The sequence below is a fragment of the Euleptes europaea genome, chromosome 2 (genome assembly GCF_029931775.1).
Source record: "Euleptes europaea isolate rEulEur1 chromosome 2, rEulEur1.hap1, whole genome shotgun sequence".
Taxonomy (NCBI): Eukaryota; Metazoa; Chordata; class Lepidosauria; order Squamata; family Sphaerodactylidae; genus Euleptes; species Euleptes europaea.
Window position 1 is genome coordinate 62,822,666 of NC_079313.1, and position 25,833 is coordinate 62,848,498.

Consider the following 25,833-nt stretch of genomic DNA (forward strand, 5'->3'; position numbering starts at 1 on the left):
TTGATGATGCAGTCTCAGTATGACAGGCATAGGTAAAATAGGATTAAGACACCTATTTAAGAAATGCAGCAGTTTCTGTAAACAAGCTCAGCTTACCATTGGTTTGAACAAAGCTAACATAATGATGTTTGGGAAAAGGTAACTGTTATGATCAGGGTCCCTGAATAACTGGTTATTTTCACAGGAGGGAGAGTCAGTAAAACAGGAACTTAGGTTCAGTGGGAAAACTAGGCCATTTGGGCCTACTAGCCAAAGGGATCTGATGGATGGGCATCATAAAACTCGATCAGGTAGAGAGAGGCAAGGGCTATATGCTAGAGAGCCTCACTGGCAGAGAGCTGAGCATCTCCCATGAGGGGCAGGATTCCAAACTCTGTATTGGGAGGGGGGGAGGCTTTCACGTAAGCAGGCAGTAGTTTAAAAAGGTGAAATCTTCCGTTGTTCTGGATTCTAACACTTTGCCCCAATGCGGTGACCGGGCCACCCTCATCTTCCTCTATAACAACATAGCAGAGGGGACGGGGATGTGTTTGCTCCATTTAAGGTAGCTGTCCTGAAATGCAATGTAGTTAGTTTGTTGTTTTATCTCCTTAGATCTGTATTTTCCTAACTATGGCTGTTACCGCACTAGGTATTCCCAGTGCTGTATTAAGAGTTTGAAAATGTTATAAAAAATACTGTTCACACTTTCTATGTATTCCCACCGATGTATTAAGAGTTTGAAACTGTTATAAAAAATACTGTTCACACTTTGTTTGGCCCCTTTAGCTGTGAAGACGTCTTCCAACCATTTTTTAGCCGTGGCATCCAAAAACCCTTTTAAAGCGATGTTTTTTTATAACGTTTCCAAACTCTTGATACATCGCTGGGAATACCTAGTGCGGTAACAGCCTATGATAGCTATTTACATGTATGTGCTCTAGTTTAATCTTTAGTAATATAGCTTCTTTCCTGCTTAAGAAAGCAGACTGTCACAGCATTCCTAAGGAGAGTTACTCCAGTCTTAGCCCATTAAAATGAATGGGCTTAGACTGGAGTAACTCTCCTTAGGAATGCACTGTGTCTGAAATCCCACCCACATGCTGAAGACTGCTCTTACATGCTAAGAACATGCACCCATGGGGGGAGCTAAAGTAATTAGAAGCTCTGCCCTTTGTACTTGCTTAGAGGCAGCCTTAACATGGTATCCCAAGGCACAGGTTACTTGAGAGGCTGGATTTTATATCTTGGGGTGGTGGTGCAAAGAGGGAACTTGCTTTTGCATTTGGGCAAACATGCAACGTGCATGTGAGAACACATAGACCCAGGGCAGGATTGTGTCAGTCACAACATCTGTAGTGAGAGGAGGATTTCTGGGCTGTGGATGAGCATCAAGATTCTTGTCAGGTCAGCACTTCTGTGTCAATGTGATGAGGAGAAAGGGGGTGGGGAAGGGGTGGTACCAGCAGTGAGTGACACATGAGGATGGGAGGTGGATACATGGACTCTGCCTATCTCTATCCCATTTACTGCTGCTTCTACAGCAGGGGCTGCTTTTCATGCCCCCCCTTGTGTAACCAGACCAAGTTTGTTCTGTTCTAGAAATAGAAAATGGCTTCTTAGCTAGGCAACACAGAGAAATATCCTATGAAATAAAAGCTTTTTTAAATTTTAAGGATAGAGCAGATCTTTTCACACAAGCTACTATTAGCTCATGAGTTACCTGTTGGAGTCAGCTGCTTTGGAAACTTGACATATGTCATTCTTTGAGCTTTCCTCTATTTGTCTTCCTTGCTGCAACAAGGGATGACGATAGGCTTGCCTTACCCTCACTGAAAGGCAGGGTAACTGAGATTGTGGTTTTGCAGAAATTGCAGCATCTTTCTGAAAAGTGGTATGCCAAATGTATTTTATGGAATAATCAGCCACAGTTTATCAGGCTGAAGTGGTATAAGAGGTTTGTGTCAGAATACAATTTCTCTGTGGATTCTCAGGATTGGATCACAGATCTTTCCTGCTCTCCCCCACCACCCATCATCCCTTTCGACCCCAAGAAAGTTGATTTCTATTGCTGCAGGATTGTCATGGAGAAAGAGCCACAGAAATGGGTGGAAAAAGTGATTTTGGCCCATTCTCACTCATCACTGCAGCCCACCATCCCACATGGATATTACTGCCACACAGGTCCTGCTAGATGCTTTTGTAACCTATAGAACAGCTTGATTTACTAAAACAGCAGAGAAGTTAAGAAATAAGTTTGGCTGCTGAAAGACATTGCAATCCCTTGTACGGAGGACTAATTTATGTAATCCGTTTGGTATGTACTGCTCTTTAAACTGCTGTCCTTTTTTAAGAAGAGTGTTTCATGAGGATTAATGTAACTAACCAAACTGAACTGGAAGTCCCCATCATTGTACACACCACAGTATATTCAAAGTGAGGTGCTGACCCTGATCCTGACATAACAACATAGGTCCATTAAGATGGGAGTAAAGCAGCAACAAGATGGGAGTAAAGCAGCAACAAGATGGGAGTAAAGCAGCAACAAGATGGGAGTAAAGCAGCAACAAGGGAGTAAAGCAGCAACAAGGGAGTAAAGCAGCAACAAGGCCAAGTGTTTTTTCCTCCATGTTAGGGAATTCACCCTCTTCTTAATCCTTTAGTCAAGAAAATTTTGAGTAATGACAGCAAAGTAGAACAGGCCTTATGTGGAGGTTTACATACAATGTGAGCCATAAAAAAATGACTGGTATACCATTTTTTTTTATGTAGCCCTTCACTATCTGGTAAAATCGTAATACTATAGCCAAGGGCCCCTGTGTCTCTAGATCGCATGGAGAGACCACATTATGCAAACCTATACTTAATACCCACAGATTCCAGCCTTAATTCAAAGAGGCATGACAGCACACAAGACAGGTTATGTTAACAGAAATTATTCATCTACGATGAGAAAAATAGGTGGGCCTTAAAGTTAAGTTAAAACACTGCAATTCTGAAGCCAGTGGAATGGGGGCGGAGAACAGTTGTTAAAGACTATCAAGATTGTAGAAGTTATACTTTTTCATGTTCTGGGTTAGGGAAGACTTCTGTAGATGTGAGGGAACCTTCAGAAGTTATTGAAAAAGCCACGACTGTCTAGCTTGAACCCCATAATCTGCAACCAAACTCTAGAAACCATCCCACCTCTTGTCCTGAATTCCAGTGTTCTGCCTCTTTGTTGATTAGACAGACCTGTAAGGCAGCAGCTCCTTAGAGGCTATAGGCAATGGCTCTGACGGCCAAATGGAAATAGGCACAGCCAGTGGTAGTGGAGCAGGACTCATTCCCTCACCACCCAACTCAATATAGAGGCTGATGGGAGGGGAGAATGGAGTAGCCCAGGAAGAAAAGCCAGCCACAAGCAACCAGGAAATTTCCCTTGTTAAGGCGGATAGAAGGAGCCATGTGGTGCAGAGTGGTAAGCCGCAGTACTGCAGTCCAAGCTCTGCTCACGACCTGAGTTTGATCCAGACGGAAGTTGGTTTCAGGTAGCTGGCTGGCTCAAGGTTGACTCAGCCTTTCATCCTTCCGAGGTCGGTAAAGTGAGTACCCAGCTTGATGGGGGTAAAGGGAAGACGACTAGGGAAGGCACTGGCAAATCAAAGTCTGCCTAGTAAACATCCTAGTAAACAAGTCTGCCGAGTAAACAAAGTCTGCCTAGTAAACATCGGGACCTTTACTTTTTACTTTAAGGTGGGTAGGGGGAAGCAGCCCCCAAGACACCTCAGTGGGCTCACGTCTGGAGCTATGGCATCTTTCGCACCTCACTCTTGGGATGGAAATCTGGTTAGCGCCTCCCCTTTAGATGCCACTGGAGGGGTAGCAGGCAGGCGATCGGCTGGTGTCATTTTAGCCGGATGCTCGGCATGAAGAAAAGAACAAAGACTGCTTACTAGAATGGACAGACCCACCTCTTGGTAGACCTATTTATCTATTTGCGACATACACAGAGAGAGGTGGGTGATCTCCACATGGTCAACATTCCACCTTAAATCCCAACCTGACGATGGGTCCAAATCATTAAATTTTGAGCAAAACTAATGGATCAAGCCAGCTTTCCTTATTGGCTCTAAAGCTGTTCCACCACCACCATCTCAAACACGGCATAGATCTAAGCCCTATACAGTGATGCACAGTTGTCAAGTATGGACATTATGGTTTTAATAGTGCAGAAATAATAAATTGACTTCAATACCTTAGCAGCAAGTTCTGAATCATTAAACACTTCACAATTATAGACCTTTAAAAGCATCCATCAAAATTACAGATCATTATAGACCATGAAGCGGCACATTAAAAGGTCTTTCCATGCACATTTTGGACATTTTTGTTGGGTATTAGATAGCGAGCTTTGTTACATATCAGATAGTTAAGGGTTAATATTGTAACTGACCAAATGGTGGCCATCGCAGTTGTGCCTGGTGGTCACGTATACAACAAATTAGCATGTTGAACTGCTTTCGATATCCTTTGTTAGAAGCGAAAGTAGTTTCCCCACTTCTTCTCTGAACGCCAGCCTGCTAGGATGAGAGGCCTTCTTGCCGTCAAGAATGCCTACTCATGAGAAAGCTTAGCGCCTGCCAGATCCTTCTGGCAAGGATAGGAAACCTAGGATGTAGACAGGATTTATTGTTTTGCTCCCAGTGAATTTTACCCCCTACCCTGAGTCTTAGAGTAAACATTGTTTACTACAAAGACAAATGTCTTGTGTCTTTTGTGCGTGTGTGCGATCAAGCTTTATTCTCAATAGACCAAGAGGAACGATCCAATCCCTCTGAATGGTAGCAGTGAGTTCTCAATGAACTCTAACAATTTTTATGAAGAAATTACAAACACGACAAAACTATTTCCTGTATATTTCTGAAGACAGCACCCATTAGAGGGAACAATGAGTTAATCATTATCCAAAAATGTGACAAAATGATCTGCCCTTTCATTTGATGAGTACAAATAGTTATTTGCTCTGCTAGAGAACATAAGTGATCTTTCCTATGCTTCCGGACATTATAACATACAGTACAAGTGGAGGACCCACAAGGATTTGCAGGGGGCATCTCATTTTCCTCTCCTCAGATATTTCCTTTTTCCTGAAAGCCACAGTAACCTCTGTTCCTGTTTCTTTTTCTCCTTCTCACCCACCAGCCAAGCTACTTTTTATCCGACCCCTGTCTTCAGCTATATCTATTATTTATTTACTTCATTTATACCCCACCTTTCTCCCCAAAGGGGACCCAAAGCAGCTTACATCATTCTCCTGTCCTCCATTTTATCCTCACAATAACTCTCGAAGGTATGTTAAGAGTGGCACTGTGTGACTGGCCCTAAGCCACCACACAGGTTTCCATATCAGAGTGGGGATTTGAACCTGGGTCTCCAAGATCCTCATCTGAAACTGTAATCACTACACCACACTGGCTTCTGTGGGATGGCTATTGTGGAACAGGAGCAAATAGTCAGGCCTGGTTGAGTTATGCAAGTCAGGTGGTAGCAAGTCACCCATTGGTTGGTGGTGAGTCTGGCTCTGGTAAGTCCTTCCTAAGGTTGCCAGGCCCAGTTGCCAGGAAAAACCTGGATGTGACATCACATCTCTCTAGGAATTGCCAGTGATTCCTATGGAGGCATGACATCACTTCCATTTTTTACCAGAATTGCTCATGTCATTGGTCTGGAAGGCCTTTTTACATTTTTCTCTTATTGATGCTCAGAGCGGCAGTGGGAATCCCCAATCCCCATCATGGGAAAGGCAACCCTAGTCCCTCAAAGGCCAAAGTAGCCCTAGAAAGGGCCCTGCACCCTCTCCCCTGCCTTTTACTGACAGAAACCAAGGCTTGAATGCTGGTGATACTGTTGGGGTTGCCTAGCAATAGACTCTGAGGTATGGTTGACAGGTAGGGTTGCCGGCCTCTAGGTGGTGGTTGGAGATCTCCCGCTATTACAACTGATCTCCAGGTGACAGAGATCAGTTCCTCTGGAGAAAATGGCCGCTTTGGCAATTGGACTCTATGGCATCAAAGTCTCTCCCCTCTCCAATCCCCGCCCTCATTAGGCTCCACCCCCAAATCTCCAGGTATTTCCCAACCTGGAGTTGGCAACCCTATTGCCAGGCGAGGAAATCAGCAGAAGGATTTACTGGTGACAGGGGCCCTTGCCTGAGACATAATGACATCTCCAGGGATGTACTGACTTACTCCATGTTGTGTACCCAGAAGTGATGTCAGCGCATCTCTTTGGCATTTGGGCAAAACTTTAAGGTTTAACCATAGAGTTAGGGTTGCCAGGTCCCTCTTCGCCACTGGTGGGAGGTTTTTGGGGTGGAGACTGAGGAGGGCGGGGCTTGGGGAGGGGACTTCAATGCCATAGAGTCCAATTGCCAAAGCGGCCATTTTCTCCAGGTGAACTGATCTCTATTGGCTGGAGATCAGCTGTAATAGCAGGAGATCTCCAGCTAGTACCTGGAGGTTGGCAACCCTACATAGAGTTAACTAGTGCTGATGTTTCCCCCACTTCCTGCTTTTTTTCTCCTGCTGGCCAGCTGAGTGGCAGCAGAGAAGTGTCTGCTGGCAGTGGTGGCATGGCATTTGTTTCTTAAAGCTACAGCCACTGCTTCTACCATCTTGGAGGGTTTTAACCCCCTCAAACACTGGCCATTTATATAGGGTTGATTTTGATGCTCACTCAAAAGCTCCTTTTTTAAATCCGACCTTTAAAATGCCTATTCACAGTCCCGATGCAAGAGGAGAGAGTCAAACAAATTCCACCCCCAGTCGCCTGCTCCTTCGTTCCTTCGTTTGCATAGCCATTAGCAATAGTCGTTTGCATAGCTAACCCGTGGCTGTGATTCCTCATGCTTCCTTGAGTGGATGGTTTGAGGTGGGGACGAAGCAAATAAAAAAGGTCATGTTAAAGGTGTGCTGCAGTGGCTGCTCCACTGGGCAAAACAGGGCCCAATTGTGCTGCAGCAACTTCCAGGCAGGGCAGGGCCCACTCATGTGGTGGTGGCTGCTGCTGGGCGGGGCCAGGGGGCCCAGTAGTGTGTGGTGGCATCCATCACCAGGCAAAGCCAGGCTGGGCCCAGTTGCACAGCAAACACTGCCCAGCTGCATAGTGGCCATTGCTGCCAGGTCCAGCTGAGTGGGTGATGAGTCTCCCAGGGTGACTACTAGGCTTGTCCCCAGTTGTCTTCTTCTTCCTTTAGGGGACATGATAGGGGAAGGGGGATGGGACATTTTCCAGGGCTCTTTTGACCTCCAAGTTACTGAACCCAAGTCTTGGAAGGCTCTGCAATAGTGTGATTGCCTAGCAACCTCCAAAATGGTCAATGGGCATTCTTTTTGTAAAGCCATAGCTGTTGTTTCTATTAGTTGTAGGAGTTTAAATCTCCTTTTTCTTAAGATGTCAGATTTTTCTGCAGACTTGGGACTTCCCTCAGGTTTGTAGAGAAATCTCCCCTATCTGCCTCTAGCTTTAGCTCTGTGGATCTATTGATCCACACTTTATGGCCTGGTTCAGAATCAGATTTCTGATGCCTCTTCAGTACTGAAAATGGTTTTCTCAAATTACTGTTAGCAGAGGCCATCTCTAATTGCAACTGTATGCAAAACTAACAAAACAAAATCAGGAATCTCTTACCTGTTTTTCAATAATTAAGAATGGACAGTGACCAACTTCCCTAACAATTGTTAAAGAGTGCAGTGATAAATTTAATGAAAATAATTATCATGGCCTTTGTAGAGGCATAGATTTGGTCAAAACAAGTCTCACTTTGGATCAAAGTTCTCATTAAAATCAGAGTAGGCAGGATTTACTTCAAATATACTGGTTGAGGGTTTCCTCCTAGTGATGCACAATCCATGGACAACTGTAATGAATGAAAAATGCAATAAAACCTTTTTTTGGTATCAGGTGCAAATTTGCAGTATTGACTTAAGGTGTGGAGTTCTATAAATATGCCGGGCTACTGTGCATATTGTTATTGTTGACCAACACAGATAGCCTACTATAACCTTAATTACTGTCTGAGAACAATCCAAGCACAAATCCTAAAGCACTTAAAATGTATGAGAAAATATTTGCCAACCATTAGAGTATTGTCATATCTGTTAAGTGACTAACAGAAGAGATGAGCATTCTGTATAAATAGATCAGAGTTCTTAGGTTCTGGCTCCAGTAGCCTTTTTTCTTTCCTGTTTCTTCCCCTTCAGGCACCATTTCTGAACAATGAAGGGAATATTGCTAGGCTTGCTTTTACTTTCTCTCTTCATGGCTATCTCTGAAGTAAAAAGTGAAGAGAGATTTGTTAAGCTTTGTGGAAGAGATTTTGTCAGAGCAGTTGTTTTTATTTGTGGAGGATCTCGCTGGAGAAGGCATCTTACTGACTATGCAGAAGGCCACTTTGGTAAGAGTTTGAATTATACCATGTCCAAATGCTCTACTCTTTTTGCAGGCTAAAAACTCATTCAGTTAAATAATGGCTGTGTCATATATGTTACAATTCTATTTAATTTTGGTTTGGTACAAGCTATTCCATAGTTCTAGGAACTGTAGGATCATAGTTTCAGAGGGTAGTCGTGTTGGTCTGCGGTAGAACAGCTAGATTTGAGTCCAGTAGCACCTTAGGGACCAACAAGATTTTCAGGGTATAAGCTTTCAAGAGTCAAAGCTCCCAGAAAACCTTCTTGGTCTCTAAGGTGCTACAGGACTCAAATCTAGCTGTTGGATCATAGTGTGCCAAATAAATAAATGCAGTAGTAGATCTTAGCATTCAGATATATTCCTGCAACTTGAATCTGGAATTTTTAAAAAACCTCTTTGAAAACATATCCTGCTATTGAAGTGACAACCCTCAAGTCTACTGGGGTTCCTTTTGAGGAAGTAATCAGCGTGATTTTGGACCTACAATTCCCATCTTGATTAGTGACTATGATCTGGGTGGGATTGGATCAATTTTGCTTCTTAAACACACACTTAGCTTTATAGGGAGTATTTACTTCATCATAGTTGGATATTCTTATTGGAAAAAATAGGCTTTAGTCCTGAAACATATTTCTTTTAAAGCAAGTTGAGCTGAAACCCATGCAACATTTTCAAGGAAATGCATGTAGTGTTAGGCTGTCAGTGTATGTAGTAATTAAAGCAGAGGCTAATTATCAAATGAAAATTTAAAGATATAAATCTGGTTTATCCAAAGTTTTTATAGTTTGCACGTCCTCTCAGTTGGTGTTATTTCCATTCAACAGGTCAGGAAAGCCACCCACATCATGTTTCACTTGATGTAAGCGCCCCAGGCAGAGAAAATGACATCCAGGAGCCAGAATCCCAAAGAGAAGAATTCATCCCGGCCATGTCTCAGTACAAAGGAAATGTGTGGAGCCAGCAGCAAAAGTCTATACAGAAGAGGAGTGAGGAACTCACACGGCTCACACTCTCCTGCTGCGATAGTGGCTGCCTTGAAAGCAGTATACGTTCGCTGTGCTAAAAGTGTATCAGATACCGGTATGAAATCTAATCTATTGCTGTCATACATTAGGAAATAAAACGTGTTGTGTTTAGAATCAGGTAGCTCTGATAACTTCCTTATCACATTTTGTAGTTTACTGTTCAGTTTTGCACTGGCTATGTACCACTTAATTTGAAGTACTGTTCAAACGGGCGAAAATTTAACTTCTGAGTTTCTAACAGGTAACATGCTCTTTGGGTTTCTTTTTCTTTTTTAAATAAATGTCCAGTTCTGTATGTTGCTTCCATTATTTCTTGCCAGAGCATAGCATCATGCAACTTTACAAAAGAAATCATCAGGAATTGTATAAGTTGTGTTTCCCCTGAGATTCACCAGAACTAAGGCCAGTTTGACATAAACAAAACCAGCCCAGGGTTACTGCTTCTGCTTCAACATTCATGGACCTTGCTCCCAGAGTCACATGAAAGGAACAGGTATTCAGTGGGCTCAGTGGACCAAATGCAGCCAGGCATCCATCTAGGAGATTACTATTTAGGGCCAAACCAAGCATGATACTACTTTGGTGAATGGAGCTCCCAGCATTTATTATCCTTTAAATAGGTACATACCCGGGGGCCTGATCTGAGACTGGTGGAGGATAAGCTTGCTTTACGGACGTGAAATAATGTCTCGAACCTCTATTTGCTCCACTGGAACAAACACACTACTGCTTGTATATCCCCAGTTGAGCAAACAAGCAGCTAGTTCTATGGGCCATTTAAGATTGGGAAATGGCACAGGAGGGAAGGAATAATGCCTCCTCTTGTGCTCAATCCAAATCAGAACAGCTCCTCTGATGAGAGTTTAAGCATGATAATGTTAAACTAGAAGAGGGGAAAATATCCTATGCAAGACGTATCAATCCACACAGTGTTTTTGCACTAAGTATTCTGATTCTGGATTATGGTAACTGCACAGATCCTGCTGGGCTGCTATTTGAACCAGCATGGGAAACACTGTGGCATGCAGGCCAGTTATACAGAAACAGTATGCCAAAATCCTCAGCATGGAAGCTGCCTAACACTTCTACCTAAAGGAGCTGGATGAAAAGCATATAGTATTGAATGAATGCATATGATGAACTCATGCTCAGTGTTAAAAGTGATGATTTTGTGAATAAAACCACCAGCACGAGGAACATGCAACATGCAGGAATAAGGCTTCTTCCATCAGAAGTCTCTATCATGGAAAAGAGATGGCTCCAACCCAGTTATTAACAATAGTCATGAGAATTATGAAAAATAGCATTTTATAGACACACAAAGTGAGGATGTAGGTGTGCCAAAGGGATTGGTGAAAAATGACCTGTCCCTTTAATAGAGGTTTAATGTGTGGAAATGGGCATGCTGAGACTCCTGTTTTTTGATAGAGTGATTAGTAGGGTATAAGGAAAGGCTGATTAGTAGGGTACAAGATAGGAAAGGCTGAGAACCACCAATTTTGAACTGGGCGATGGAGTGTGGATTAATAGATCAGCAAACTGGAACTATGGAAAGGTTGGAGGCGGGGTTGATTCTTTATAAACCTGAAGGAAGTCCCAAGCTTTCAGAAAAATCTGGAAAAAATTGGGGGACTAAAACTCCCCAAAATAATAGAAACAATGCCTGCAGCTTCAAGAAAAGAATGCCCACTGAACTCTCAGTGGTTATTTTGGTGATGGCTTGGCAATCACAACAATATTGTTGAGCCTTCCAAGACTTGGTTTCTGTAAAGCGAAGCAATGGAGGGAGTCACGGATGAACTTAGACAAAACAGCCCTTGAAAGTGTCACATCCTCCTCCTCGGTCATGTCCTCTGATGGAGAAGGACAGGCTCAGGTCACTAGGGATGGGCCAAGAGGCAACCATCGGAGACTCACTACCCACACCACTTGGCCAGACCTAGCCCGGCAGCAGCAACTGGGTTAGGCTTCTCCCAGGGAGATAACCATAGAATCATAGAGTTGGAAGGGGCCATATAGGCCATCTAGTCCAACCCCTGCTCAATGCAGGATCAGCCTGACAAGAGTTTGTCCAACCGCTCTTGAAGACTGCCAGAGAGGGGGAGCTCACCACCTCCCTGGGCAGCTGATTCCACTGTCAAACAACTCTTGCTATAAAAAGGTTTTTCCTAATATCCAGACAGTACCTTTCTGTCCATAATTTAAACCAATTTTTGGGAGTCCAACCCTCTGATGCCAACAGGAACAGCTCCCTGCCCTCCTCTAAGTGACAAGGGAATCGACGGCATTCCCTTGATCCAGTAAGCTCATCACTTGATCAAAGAGGCTGCCAGGGGAACAGGAGGAAGGAAACTGAAGAGAAGGAAGCAAATAAAATATATATTGACTAGTAGATGGAAGGAAGGAGGGAAATCAGAAGAGAGTGGGGAGATAAAGATAGGTTGGCTGGTAGATGGGAAGAAGAGAAGGAAGCAGTTAAGGGGAACAGGCTACAGGGACTGCTAGGGAAGGGAAAGAGTAAATAGTGGGGGAGGGAATACAAAGGAAAATGAGATGCCCCCCTGTAAGTCTTTGTGGGTCTGGTTTAATTATAAATTGTAATTTCACCCATCATCTGCACCATGTGTTTCATCTTCACTTTCACATCTGAAATCAGGCTGAACCAAACCATGTCTTCCATGAGGGAAAAACCCATTGTTTTATTTAGGGATCCAAATCCAGATTGGAAACCAGGCCTACTGAGATATTATATTGTATATATCTGTGAATCTAGGTCTTTTGGCCCATGATTGACTTGAAACCACTAGAACATATCAACCAGGATTGTGGCCCAAGTCTTACTAAGCATACCTAGCAAGAAGCATTGGTGACATTAGAATACCTTGAAACAGAAGTTAAGCTGAACAATGCACACCTGATTTAATAATGTATTAATAAAGGAGCTACAGATGAAGGGAACAGATGTAAAAATGCAAAACTTTTTATTGTTACATTTTCTAAAGTTTAATAGAGTAATGAACGACTGAACAATCAACAATAATTTAAAGACCATAAAAAGAGAAAGTAAGGACATTAGGAGTTACTCTGATTTTTATTTTATCACACAAAGAGAAATAGCTTAAAATGAAATAATTTTAAGACCAAAACCATGGGCAACAGGCCAACACTACAATCCTAAGGAGACTTACTCTAGTCTAAGTCCATTAATTTCAATGGGCTTAGACTGGAGTAACTCTCTTTGGTATTGCACTGTATGAGAGGCAGGGACGGAGAACTCAAGTTGAGCACAAGTATCAGAGCCATGGAGAATACCTTTCCACCAATGAGTGACCTCACCAATCTGCTGCCCTCAATATGCGTGGAAAGAGGCAGGAGGCATGGCACCCTTGTTTCTACACATTAGTGGCAGTTCCTTCTAAAAAGAGCAAAAAAGATGACAGCTCTATAAGGGGTCACAACCCAGCCACTCACTACTCATTCTGCCCATAGTGGGAAAATGGCAGCCCTACCTCAGAAGTACTGTAAGCACGTGGATAGTGCTGATCAAGCAGATACTATATATTTCCAAAATGCTTTTGACAAAATTCCTTATCAAACTCTACTGACAGTTTCTCTTATGGATGAGTAACTGGTTAAACGAACTGCAGGAAGGAGAGGGTAAGAGTAAACTAATAGCCCTTACAATGGAGGGACACAAGCATTCAGGTCCCCAAGGGATCTCTGTTGGAACCAATGCTATTTAAAGGTAAAGGTAAAGGTCCCCTGTGCAAGCACCGGGTCATTCCTGACCCATGGATTGACATCACATCCTGACGTTTACTAGGCAGACTTTGTTTGTGAAGTGGTTTGCCAGTGCCTTCCCCAGTCATCTCCCCTTTACCCCCAGCAAGCTGAGTACTCATTTTACCGACCTCGGAAGGATGGAAGGCTGAGTCAACCTTGATCTGGCTACCTGAAACCGACTTCTGTCGGGATCGAACTCAGGTCGTGAGAAGAGCAGTACTGCAGCTCACCACTCTGCGCCATGGGGCACATTTTCCCCCTAACTTCACATATTCTAGAGGGGTAGGAGCAATACCACATTGCAGCCAATACAGCAGAGCCTTGTGGCATGTTTAGGACTAATAAAAGTATTTGGTACAGGCATTCATATCTGACAAAGTGGGACCACAGTAAATTTGTCAATTTTTATGGCAGCAGTCCTCAACCTTTTTGAGCCTATGGGCACCTTTGGAATTCTGACATAGTGTGGTAGGCACAGTCACAGAATAGCTGCCTCAAAATAGTTGCCACAGGAGGTGAAGCCAGCCACAAAATGGCTGCCACCATGCCACGGCTTACCTTCAGTCACACAATGAAGATCCTTGTGTTGCAGTGGCAGCTGCTGCCAAAGCAACGTTTTTAAAAATCTGCCCAGCCAATCAAACCTCCAAAAGTTGATCAGAATCCTTGCTGGGCAGAAGCCCCACCTGGCCCCTCCCAGCTTTAAAAAACACTCAGCGAGCACCAGAAGGGGTGTCAGCAAGCGCCATGGTGCCCAGAGACACCACGTTGGGGACCTCTGCGTAATAATTTCAGAAGGCTCTTTGTTATTTCTATTTCACATATATAAAAAGGATTTATTACAGAAAGAAAAGCACAAAAAAGGTCTGTAAGCTAAAAGGGCTGGAAGTAGGGTTGCCATGCTCCTCTTCACAACCGGCGGGAGCTTTCTGGGGCGGAGCCTGAGGAGGGCGGGATTTGAGGAGGGGAGGGACTTGAGGAGGGGAGGTCTCCCTTCCAAGTACCAACCCAGCTTAGCTTCCGAGATCTGACAAGATCAGGCTACACTATACCATTCCACATCCCTGTACAGTGAGTACCTACAGCAAAATATTTTCTATTAGGTGTCATGATAATAGTTAACACTGGAAGGCCTGTAGCGTCAACCAGTCTAGCAACAAATGTGTTATTGATGCCCACTGGCTATGTGGGATCTAATTATCATCGTTACTAAAGGAATCACTGCTGGGTCAGGGATATTGGATTTCCCTAGCATTCCAGTTTGCTAGGAAAACGTCCCTGTTTGCAGAGCCACAATGGTTTGGAATTAATGCACATGTGCCAGTTCCAAGGGCATCTACAGGGTACCTGTGACATCACTGATGACAAGTCATAACTCACCTACCCATGCTGTATTGCTATCATTACATCAATGACCAGCTGCTAAAGAGGGGATTCACATGAAAGCAGACACCAGTGGCCAGCCTCAAGCGGGCTGCTATGGGAAGGGGATAGCCTTGCAACTGTCCTCTACCCTTTTAAATGATCAGTTGATTTGTGGACCACTGCACACAAGCTGAAATGGTCTAAAGGCAAAAGGCAAAGCGTGGAGATGCCTGCCACTGTCAACCAGGCATGGAGACTTCAGATTTTTCATTGAGTCTTTAGTTAAGGGGACGGCCTGGGGAACTTGACAGGTGGCTTCTCCATACTTTGCTTTCAAACTATTTACTTTCAGCTTCTTGGGAAGTTCACTGTTAAAGTACTGAGTGCTCCCTTGCACAATGGAAGCCATATGAAGCCTTCAAAATAGGGAAGAAGAGAACAGCAGTACAGCCATTTGGTTTGAATATTACACATTAGCAGTCTAACAGGCTAAAATGGGATTCAAATAGCAGGGACATACTTTGACCTGATTAACAAGCAATTATAAACAAATATAAATTGGCTGGCTGTAAATTTCAATAATTATTCACAGACAGAAACATGTTTAAGTAGGCCTCATATGCACAAATATTATAACCTAATTGTTATTATCTTGAGGTTTTATTCTCTTCCTGGTTCTGTTTACATAACCAAATACTATCCTTACATACCAGTATCAATGGTATTAACCCCTGATACCTACAGATTAATTACTACTAATAGTGCTCATGGAATATAACTGACTGATTAGCAACCCATATTAAGCATGGTTTCTAAATTGTGTGGGCTCACAGATTTCACACTAAATTTCTTTTTTTTTACTCAAAATAAACTGCGTAGACCTTTGCAACAGCAAACAATGATCTATTTTTGAACGCGTAAGAGGAAAAAGTGTCACTTGCAGTATCCCAGAGGCACCTGCTTCCAATCTGCATGCTCTGCTTGTCTAGTTGTCCAATATATATATGTACAATAATTTTGTATCTTGGTATCATAAGATCTTTTACTCGAGCCTTAATTACCTGAGAGAGAGAGAGAAAGAGAGAACCCACATGTCTGAACAAATGGGTACCGGTACTGCAAAATAACAGTTACACAAGCACAGCTGGATCTAGTATGGACCTGCGTAAGTATGGAATTATTTTACTTTAATGATGACAGTCTAAATCCAACCACAGTCTAAACCCAACACTAACATTATTCCGATGAGTGCCTTTGGACTTGTTGCAGCTTTTCAACATCCTTAAACTGTGGTGCCCCAAACCTAACACAGTACTCCAAGTGAGGTCTAACCAGAGCAAAGTGATACCATCATTTCACAGTGATCCCTGTTCTATGGGTTTGTAGACCGCACCGGCTACACCCCTTTTTCAAAAAAAGACTTAGTGCAATCCTAAGCAAAGTCACACTCTTCTAAGTTCACTGAAGTCAGTGGGTGTAACTCTGCTTAGGACTTCTCTGTTAGCTGAAAAGCCTATTCCAGCATCTTGTCGTAGACCAGGAACTTAACATCAACAAGCATACATACTCACAGCTATCATTATACTTGGAATGCAAAATCAGACACACACACATACACAGTGGGGGTTTCTATAAAGAGATCAATACTTTGCTTTACTAACAATTTTATACCTCTGAGATGGTCTTTGTCATCTGCTTGCACAGCTCTGCTTCGTATTTTTCTTCTTCGAGGTAACTTGTTACCACATCCTTTAAGATGTTATTCACAGTTGCCACTGGAAAGCATTTTGCAGGACCTGGTACACAGAAACAGCTGACATTATTATTTTGGAAGGCTCTAATGTTAAAAAAAACACACCAACAACTCAGAGTACACTTGGTAGTCATTATTAAAATAATAATAATCACAAGTCTACTAGGAAAACAGTGGATCCAGATGGATGACCTTAATAATTAGGCCACAACAAAATGTTGTTTCCTGTGATGCCAGTGTAGTAACAATTTAGAGAAGTGCTGCATTAAGGGCCAGCATAGTGTAACAGCTACAGTGTCAGAGGAGGTTCTGGGATACCCAGGTTCAAATTCCTACTCTGCTACTGAGCAGGAAAAGAGAACAATGTAAGCTGCTTTAGGTTCCTTCTGGGGAGAAAGGTGCGGTATAAATGAAATAAATTTGATTTGCTTTTAAGGTCCAACATAGATATGAAGCAGGTGATCTGAATTTCTAGCTTTCATTTTAAAAAGGTCTCCAGCCCTTTCCTTTGTGGAGACAGGCTTTTCTCCTGGTATTTCTAGGAGGGAAAGAACTAGAGACTGACTAAAAATAATAATCTTGTAATTCAAAGAAGAAGAAGAAGGAGCAGGAGTTGGTGATTATATGCCGACCTTCTCTACCACTTAATGAAGAATCAAACCGGCTTACAATCACCTTCCCTTCCCCACAACAGACACCCCGTGAGGTGGGTGAGGCTGGGAGAGAGTGACTTGCCCAAGGTCACCCAGCTGGCTTCGTGTGTACGAGTGGGGAAACAAATCCAGTCCCACAGATTAGCCTCCACCGCCCCTGTGGAGGAGTGGGGAATGAAACCTGTTGAAAGCACTCATTGTTAGGGCAGGGAGGAGGAGAGGGAGTGGTTTCAGGATGATGACAGTCCAATAAACAAGAAGTGGCTGGAGGTGGGTAACAAAAAAGCTGAAAGAAACATTATGCATGAGGAAAAAAACCAACTCAAAATTGACTTTCAGAAGCCATTTATGCATGGGAGGTTTTGCCTTGGATTTGCTGCTGTCTAGATGCACATTTTCCCCATCCAAATTCTCAAAACTTAAAAAATAAGCCCCCATGCAGTGTTTTGAGAATTTGGATGGGGAAAATGTGCATCTAGACAGCGGTAAATCCAAGGCAAAGCTCCTCTTCATAAGTGGCCAGAAAAAGATCGGGGTACGTGGTCTCAAAAGAAACGGAAAACAACAACAAAGTGAAAACTAAAGACACAAAAATGTGTGTGGAAATCAGGGGATAAAGCAAAGCAGTATGGGGTCAGGACGCCCCCCCCCCCAAAAAAAACTATTCAGAAAAGCCCTTGCATAAGTATTTCTTGGTACATAGTGCCATATTCAACTGCTTGTGGTGGTGGTGGTGGGGGCTCTTTATAGGCTTCCTTTTGTTTTTAAAGGCATGTTACTGTCAACCCTTATAAATATCTTTTAGTACCTGCATAGTGCAAGGTGGGTGGAAGGGAGGCATCTGTGGTTTCAAGGATGGGAAGATAAAAGGAATTACTTAGCTAAAACTGTATCATGGTGGCCAACTACTTTCAGCAGTAATCTCCACTTATATTATGTGATGTCAGCCATGCAGCTGACAGTGCAGACTTCCGCTTCACACATGCTGCTATGGCTCATACTGCAGAGTGCTAGCTAAAACCTTTAGAGAGATTTGCTTTGCTGGCACCTTTCTGGGGTGCAGTAGCTCTGTGCAATTGTTTGGTCACTTATGACTTATCCTAACGGAGTCATGTGGACTCCCCTGCACAAAGAAAGATTACTGTTATGGTTAACATAATGAACCTTCCTTTTCTTTCCCTTTTGTTTGAACCGATAGCGCTATAATACTTACAACAAATTTTGTGAAACAATACGATGCTTTCTGCAGGTTTTTTTAAATAAGCCCTTTTGTTTCCAAAACATGTGGATTCTGGCTGTTGCTTTATTATACCCATTAGACATGGAATCAAATCAAAACACAGAACCTCAGCCCTTTCACGAAAATATTTAGCAGCTCTGTGCCAAAAACAGACTGTCAGCAGATCATGCAGAATTTCCAAAAGGCGACTTGTCAAGAAGCTTATGAGCAGAAGCTTGCCGCAGGCAGGCAGTTCCCTAAATTGGGTTCTATATTTATGCTGCCTCTATAGCTTTTCCTCTTAAAGCAAAGCGCCAAAAAAAAAAAAAAAACTTGCTCCAGATTTTCCTATTTTTGGGAGCTTCACACAATATAAATATACAGTATTTGCATGTTTAGAGATTAAATAGCTACAGAAGGTTATGCTTCTGTCCTATGGCCATTGCTGCATGCATGTTAATCACATAAAAATGTCATCGATTCTTTGCTGTCCCTGCTTATTGCTCCACAGTCATACATTCTGTGCAGCACATCTTGAATAGTGCGGATGCAGCTACTCTAAAAAAAAAGCGTGACTACACCTAGCACACATATAGTGCTATAGAGAATTCAATGAAATTGTCACACATTATTTCAGGGGCAAATTGTGAGGAAGATCTGTTATCAGATTTCCCTTTGTTTAAAAAAACCTACTGGGATGCAGCCACTAGGGATCACCAGTTTGCTTGTTGCACTGGGAAAAGCAGGTGCTTTCTGTTGGTTCTGCTTTCATAAGCAGAGTGCGCAAAGCCAACTTAGGCAGCAAAGCCCATATGGTCTGAGTGCTATGTTAAAACAAAGTTACACTCGGATACTCTTTTATCTTTGCAAACTAATATGCTTCCTTTATTGTAGGGACTCCCTTTCTAAATAGGATAGGGTAGAGATAGGCTCCTAATCTAGTCTAACTAAGTAGGATGGATGGAGATGCAGGATCCAAGTCCCGCTCTCATGGTGCCAAGATGGAGAAGAGAGAGCGTGTATGTGTGGAGAGAAGGTGTGAAAGCGGAAGGAAGGAAATTTCTCCCTGAGAGTAGCAATCTACACATCAAAGGGATAGCATCAGAGTAATAGAGGAAAGGATGCCCAGTGTCTTGACCCATCTACCTGACTCTCTCATAGTTCCCCTATGAAGTTCTTGGTCTTTTTATGAATGGCTGTTTGACTTGCCTTCACCCCTCACTTCGGGTCTTTGTGTGTTGATTATGCATGCCGTCTCCCACCATCAGAGGTTTCTTCACTCTCCCCTTGCCTTTGCCCATGTTTTCAGAGACCTGGCTTGTCTCGAATTTCAAAACACGTGGAAAGGCAAGGGGAGAGTGAGGCGACCTCTGATGGTCAGAAACGGCATGCATAATCAACATAAAGACCCAAAGTTGTCAGAGGGGTGACGGTGAGTGAAACAGCCATGCATAAAAGATAGGGTTGCCAGGTCCCTCATCGCCACCGGTGGGAGATTTTTGGGGCGGAGCCTGAGGAGGGCGGGGTTTGGGGAGGGACTTCAATGCCATAGAGTCCAATTGCCAAAGCGGCCATTTTTCTCCAGGTGAACTGATCTCTATTGGCTGGAGATCAGTTGAATTAGCAGGAGATCTCCTCCTACTACCTGGCAGTTGGCAACCCTAATAAAAGACCCTTCACTTCCAAAACTTTCCCATGCTGTTCTCTCAATATAAAGGGTCTCTCCCACCTTTCCCTGAAAGCTGCTGTTGAGTTTTCAAGTACCTATACTTATTTTTCCCTTTGCACAATAAAACTGTGTAGGTTGTCAAGGGCGATTTCAATCAGGAAAATGGCAGGAGTTAGCACCCTCCCTCCCCTCCCTTCCCCAATGCTTCCTTAAACAAACTGGCAGAACCTAAAATTTTATTTCAGTAAGAAAATATCTTTTGAGAGATATAATTAGAGATCTCCCAAATGTTCATTAATTGTTACAACAAAGGTCAGTATTATTTTCTCCATATATCTATGTTGGTGCATTCCTGCTCATACTTGTTGATTAGAAAGTAGGCTGTATTTAGAATTATCATTATGCTAACTCCCAAAGTGGTTCCATAGAACAAACAATGATGTGTGCTCAGAATAATATACACAAGTTACTCATTTTGCGGAACACCTAAGGTAATTTCAGACAATTTTCCCCATGGCTATGTGATCTAAGAATCACTGCACTGTGGGGTTCAAAGAAAAACCAGGATCCTGAAAAGACTTTACTCAGCACTGAAATATTTTCCTTGCCAAAAATATGACAACCTCTAAATCAAACATATGGTCTACCCTGCCAGATACACAAGCCTTCTGTGGATTTCACAGTGTAAATCTGGTTGTCTCAATAAGCCCTACAGTATAACTCAACAACTTTCCTTTATAGTTACAGAAATCACTGTGACCTAAAGGGTATCCGGGAAGCACCCTCCCCTGATTTGCAACTGCTCCAGGAAAGGATCCATTCCATCTCCCCACAGAGCTTGGATATATCCAAATGCACACACCTATTGACAGCCCTAATGGGATGGATCATGGTTTAGTGATACAACATCTGCATAGCACTGAAGAGGTCCCAGATTCACTCCTCTGCAAGTTAAAAAGACCTTCACCTTGAGAACTGCTGCCAGTAAGAGTAAACAACACTGACCCTAGTAGACCTATGGTCTCACTCAGCTTCTGTACATTCAACAGGCTTCCTGACTATGGCTTAGATCCCATGTAATAGGGAAGAAGGGGAATTGCCTATTTATTTCTCCATCTTCATCTCTATGTATTTTGAAAAGCTTCTCTAGCATACACCCAACATTGTGGAGGCAGAGAGAACAAGAGAGGTGAGGGCAGAGAGGAAATATCAGCCACATACTTCATAAGGTTAAGTACATTCTGCACACACAGTAGGACCTTTGGATCTAAGTCATGGTAGATATTGGGCATTTTAATAAGAAACACTCACTTTGTGACACCAACAACAATGTATGTAGGAATGAGACTTGGGAAAAATATCATCAATTGACAAAATGTTTTGAAATTTTCAACCTACTGTTATAAATAAAACTTTATGGATACCTCCCCACTTTTAGCTTCCTTATTTTGGCTAATCATAGCAGTATGTAAGAAAACCTCTTTTTCTTGTTAGCATCAATGTTTTAGAACTATGGAGGATGATATGGTTGTAAAATCTATGAGATTGAGGAGGTAAGGACTGCAGTGTGAGCCTCGTTACTGAATTATTTATTTTAGAAAGAAGGTCTGAGGAGGAGGAGGAGTTGGTTTTTATATGCCAGTTTTCTCTACCACTTAAGGGAGAATCAAACTGGCTTACAATCACCTTCCCTTCCCCTCCCCACAACAGACACCCTGTGAGGTAGGTGGGGCCGAGAGAGCTCTAAGAGCTTTGACTAGCCAACGGTTGGTCATCCAGCTGGCTTCGTGTGTAGGAGTGGGGAAACAAATCCAGATCACCAGATTAGCGTCTACTACTCATGCGGAGGAGTGGTTCTCCACAAACCTGGTTCTCCAGATTAAAGTCCACCACTCCAAACCACTGCTCTTAATCACTACACCACGCTGGCTCTCCCAGACTGCCCAAAGATTTTTCTTGTGTCTCTTCTGTCCCTCAGAGTCCTGACAGATCTACATGGTCCAAGATTCACTTCCAAAGAATGGGTATGTGTTGTGTATGTATCTAGTAGGATAGTAAGCAAGGGGAGACTTAGGAGCTTGAGTTCCGCACAAAGGATCCTAAACCCTGCTTGCCCTATTGGCTAAGCAAACGAATCCTATTGACCCTAAGCCAGCATGTCCCATTGGTCACCAAGAGGGTATTCCCCCCCATCACGGATCAAGGGGGGAGTGGTCGCAGGTGGTCAGGGGGGCATATAAGCAGGGCACGTTCAGTGAGTTAATTAGTTCTGTGCTGAAATCAAATAAAGCTGTGTTGGTGAACTCCATCTCTGATCTCATGAATCCTTCCCACGCAGACTTAACAGTATGAATCATCATTATCATAGACAAAGGGTGTACAGCTCAAACAGTGGCAACTCAAGATATTTTGCTGCCTCTCCCTGATGCCTTGCCTCACTACTGAGGCCACCACGCTGCCCAGAAGAGAGAACTCTCCTTCCCTTTTCATGGTCTTTGCTCTCTTGAAAAACAATGCAGCAAACTGTGCATGTCCTACATAGTTCACCTCAGTATATAGCCAGCTCTAAGCACAAAGTGACTTTTTCTGGCACTAATTTTAGCTAAGTAGATAACAAAATGCTTCTAAGAATTAGTGCATTGCGAAATATCCTGGTCACACTGGAAAGACAAAGGCCTCTGACATTTTTAGGAATCTCTCTTGAAGCACATTCATTCTTCAGCTTCTCCAAAAACAGATTATATCCTCTATGGGGATGTATACCCATCTACAAAGCCCTTACTGCTCTGTGGTTCCAACATTATTATAGAGCCTGGCCATCCATGAGAGGCTCCAAAACCTAGACAAGGGCACAGTGGCTAGAATATTGGAATAGTATCTGTGAGAACCAAGTTTGAATTCTCACTCTGACATGCAAGCTCATTGAGCGACACACACTCTGCCTGACCTACCTCACAAAGTAGTTGTTGTGGGGATAAGGTGGAAGGATACACTGCTTTAGGTCCTCAGTGGGAAGAAAAGCAGGGTATTAATAAAAAATAAAATGAAGACTAAAGCACCCACCAAGAATCTTATGTGCAGAACAGATCTGTTATTAAGGAAACATGGAATAAGAGATCCTTACCTAACTGGTATGTATTCTCCATCTGAACAGGACGAAGAATGTCATCATGGTGGCCTGGTTCATCCATATAAGACACTGTACTCATGGAGCTAAAGACAATCCCCAACAATAATTATGTTAATTGCTATTTGCTGGACACAACATGAAACTAATCAGAGGCAAAGTGCCACACTAAAAAGGCCATGAAGGCGTACAAGGACTCCATGATATGTTTTACTACACCATTTCAGAAAGACTATCAACTACGACAAGGTATTTTTGTGTCTTCCTAGGAGAAAGTTAAGTTAGGCACACATTACAAAGCACATGTAGATCCCTTAATCTGTGTTTGCCTTTAACTTTTAGTGTAGGACAAGGAGGTGTGTCTGCAGAGGAGAATCTGTGGGCAGGAGGGTGCTTAAAATTGAAATATTTTGCAGAAGCTGATTCTCCTCTGCAAAAATTGCTCCCACATTGAACAACATAAAGATCTTTAGTCAGTGCATCCATTATGCCTCCAGTATATTATTATCCAAAAGCACTCACTCTTACCATCATACTATTTTGGACACTTAACTGTTCATTGCTTATCTGATGGGGGTTGCGCTGAAACTGAGCAGGTCTTTCCTATCAGTGTCCCCTGATTATTGCAGATGTCTATTCCAAAATACAGCTCAAAATTGGGTCTGTGTTTTCAAATATAATTCTAAAACAACTTTGTGCATTTACATCTGGCCTATGCAATATTTCTTTTTAACTGATGGTTACTACTCTATTATGCAAGGAGGTGGAGAAGAAGACCTTTCCCCATGCTGGAGTTACTCCTGATTTTCTTGGGTGTTGATCTAAAAGTACTGGAATCGGTTTGGGCAGGGTTCTTCTGCACATCTGTGCATTTTTACATTTTCTTCTGCACATGGCTTAAATAAAGAGGATTTTCCAAGGGGGAGGGTTGCTGTTGTTATCAGTGGCATCAGAGCATCCCCTTATTTTCTTTATTTAAAGGCCCTAAAATAGTGATATAATGGTGTAGTGTTGTAATGATAGTTCAAGCCAGTTCTCTGTATTCCCAGCTTTCTTTCTTTCTTTTTTTTTTAAAGTAAGTCTCTAGCCGCTTCCCTTGCAGAGATATAAGGAAAAAGGAAAATTCCTGCCAGGGAAGGGACTAGAAACTTGTGTGTGTGTGTTAACCCAGTAGGGTTTTCAAGGCAAGAGACTTTCAGAGGTGGTTTGCCATTTCCTGCCTCTGCATAATGACTTTGGTATTCCTTGGTGGTTCCCCATCCAAGTACTAACCAGGGCTGACCCTGCTTAGCTTCTGAGATCTGATGAGATCAGGATAGCCTAGACCATCCAGTTCAGGGCACTAGAGACTTAGTTTTAAAAAAATGAAACCTTGGAATTCAGAGAACCTGCTTAAACTATCATCATACCACTAAAGAATTATATTAATATTTTGAGCCTTTTTAAAATTAAAATAACTCATCTTGGGGTGTGGACAGGGAATGGTTTAATGATGACTAGAGTCCAATCATGGAAAAGTGGAGTGGAGGTGGGTGGGACAAAGAAAATCAATAGAAACATTACACGCTACGAAAAAGCTGACTCAAAATTGGCTTACAGGAAAACACTGGGGTAAAAGTGGTCTCAAAAGAGCCGGGAAAAAAACAGGGGAAAATTTAAAAACCTGAAGTAAAAACTAAAGGCACACAAATGCATGTGAAAATTAGGGGATAAACCAAAGCAATATGGGGACAGAACTGACAAAAATGTGGAAAAGCCCGAAGTCACGCTTTAACCTTCCCACTCTATAATCCTTTGATGTTCAGGGCCAAGCACACAGCTCTTACACGTGCCCAGCATCATATGTCAAAGAAGGCAGAAGTTGGCTGTGAGGTTGCCAACTGCCTGAAGAAAAATGTTCTGTTCCTTTAATAAAGGCTTAATGGGATTACCTCCAAGCCATGAGAAGTGTTACCTACACATTTCCACACATTAAGCTGGTATTAAAGCAGCAGGATATTTTTCTTCAGGCTTGTTGGCAACCCTAGACTGTGGCAGGGAGTTAAAAACCACACGGGCCCTGATCCATCATGACACACTGCCATGTAAAAATACCTGAACTTGGCAGCTGTAAAGAAAACATTCTTAAACTGGCTAAGTAGAACAGTCCAACAAAGCAACCAAAGAACTGGAGAGATGACAGGTTAAAAAGAGCATATCAGAAACAGTAAAAGGGCTACTTACTCTTTGGTTTTTCCAAGAAATTCTTTTGGCTTGATTTCATGGCTCCCTAAAGAGGAGATGCTGCCCCTTTTCTTCAACAAGCGTGCTGCTTTATCCCTCACAGTGTCTGACATGTCTTCTAGAATGTAGGAAATACATTTTTAACTCTAACAGGTCAATGATCTGAAAATAATGTCAGACTAGATGGACCCTTAGGTGCTAACAGTAAGGCCTATTTTATATTCTGAAGTGACAGTGTATTCTCGAGATCACTTAGCATATATTAGTTACACTGCTCTTCATTGAGAAAAAATTCTGAGCAGGCACTTTGTGGACCTCAGGGGTTTGGATAAAGATTGAAGTTAAAAGGTGAATCCATCTAAAATGGATCACAGACGTGCACACACACACAGCCTTTCCAAAAGACAAGTTCTAGCAGTTGTAGGCACAAGATGCTAGTGCAACTCTGCTGGAATACAAACAGGGGCTGCCATTCTCCCCCCCTCCCAAATTTTCATTACTTTAACTTCAGTCAGTCAATTTGCTCATATCAACCAAAGCTCATCATGGCGTGGCTTTAATAGCGACATGAAAGAAAGCCAGT

The 25,833-nt window shown here is 42.8% G+C and overlaps 1 protein-coding gene across 1 annotated transcript; it reads right to left on the reverse strand.

The window, feature by feature from the left end:
• Positions 1 to 15,433: 15,433 nt before the first annotated feature.
• Positions 15,434 to 25,364, reverse strand: DYNLT5 (dynein light chain Tctex-type family member 5). The gene is made up of 4 exons (XM_056867430.1): positions 25,251 to 25,364; positions 23,025 to 23,113; positions 16,278 to 16,402; positions 15,434 to 15,667 (listed from the first exon to the last, which is right to left on the reverse strand). Exons 1-4 carry the CDS (start codon positions 25,361 to 25,363, stop codon positions 15,464 to 15,466), a joined length of 531 nt encoding a protein of 176 aa, XP_056723408.1. The 5' UTR covers position 25,364; the 3' UTR covers positions 15,434 to 15,463.
• Positions 25,365 to 25,833: the final 469 nt, after the last annotated feature.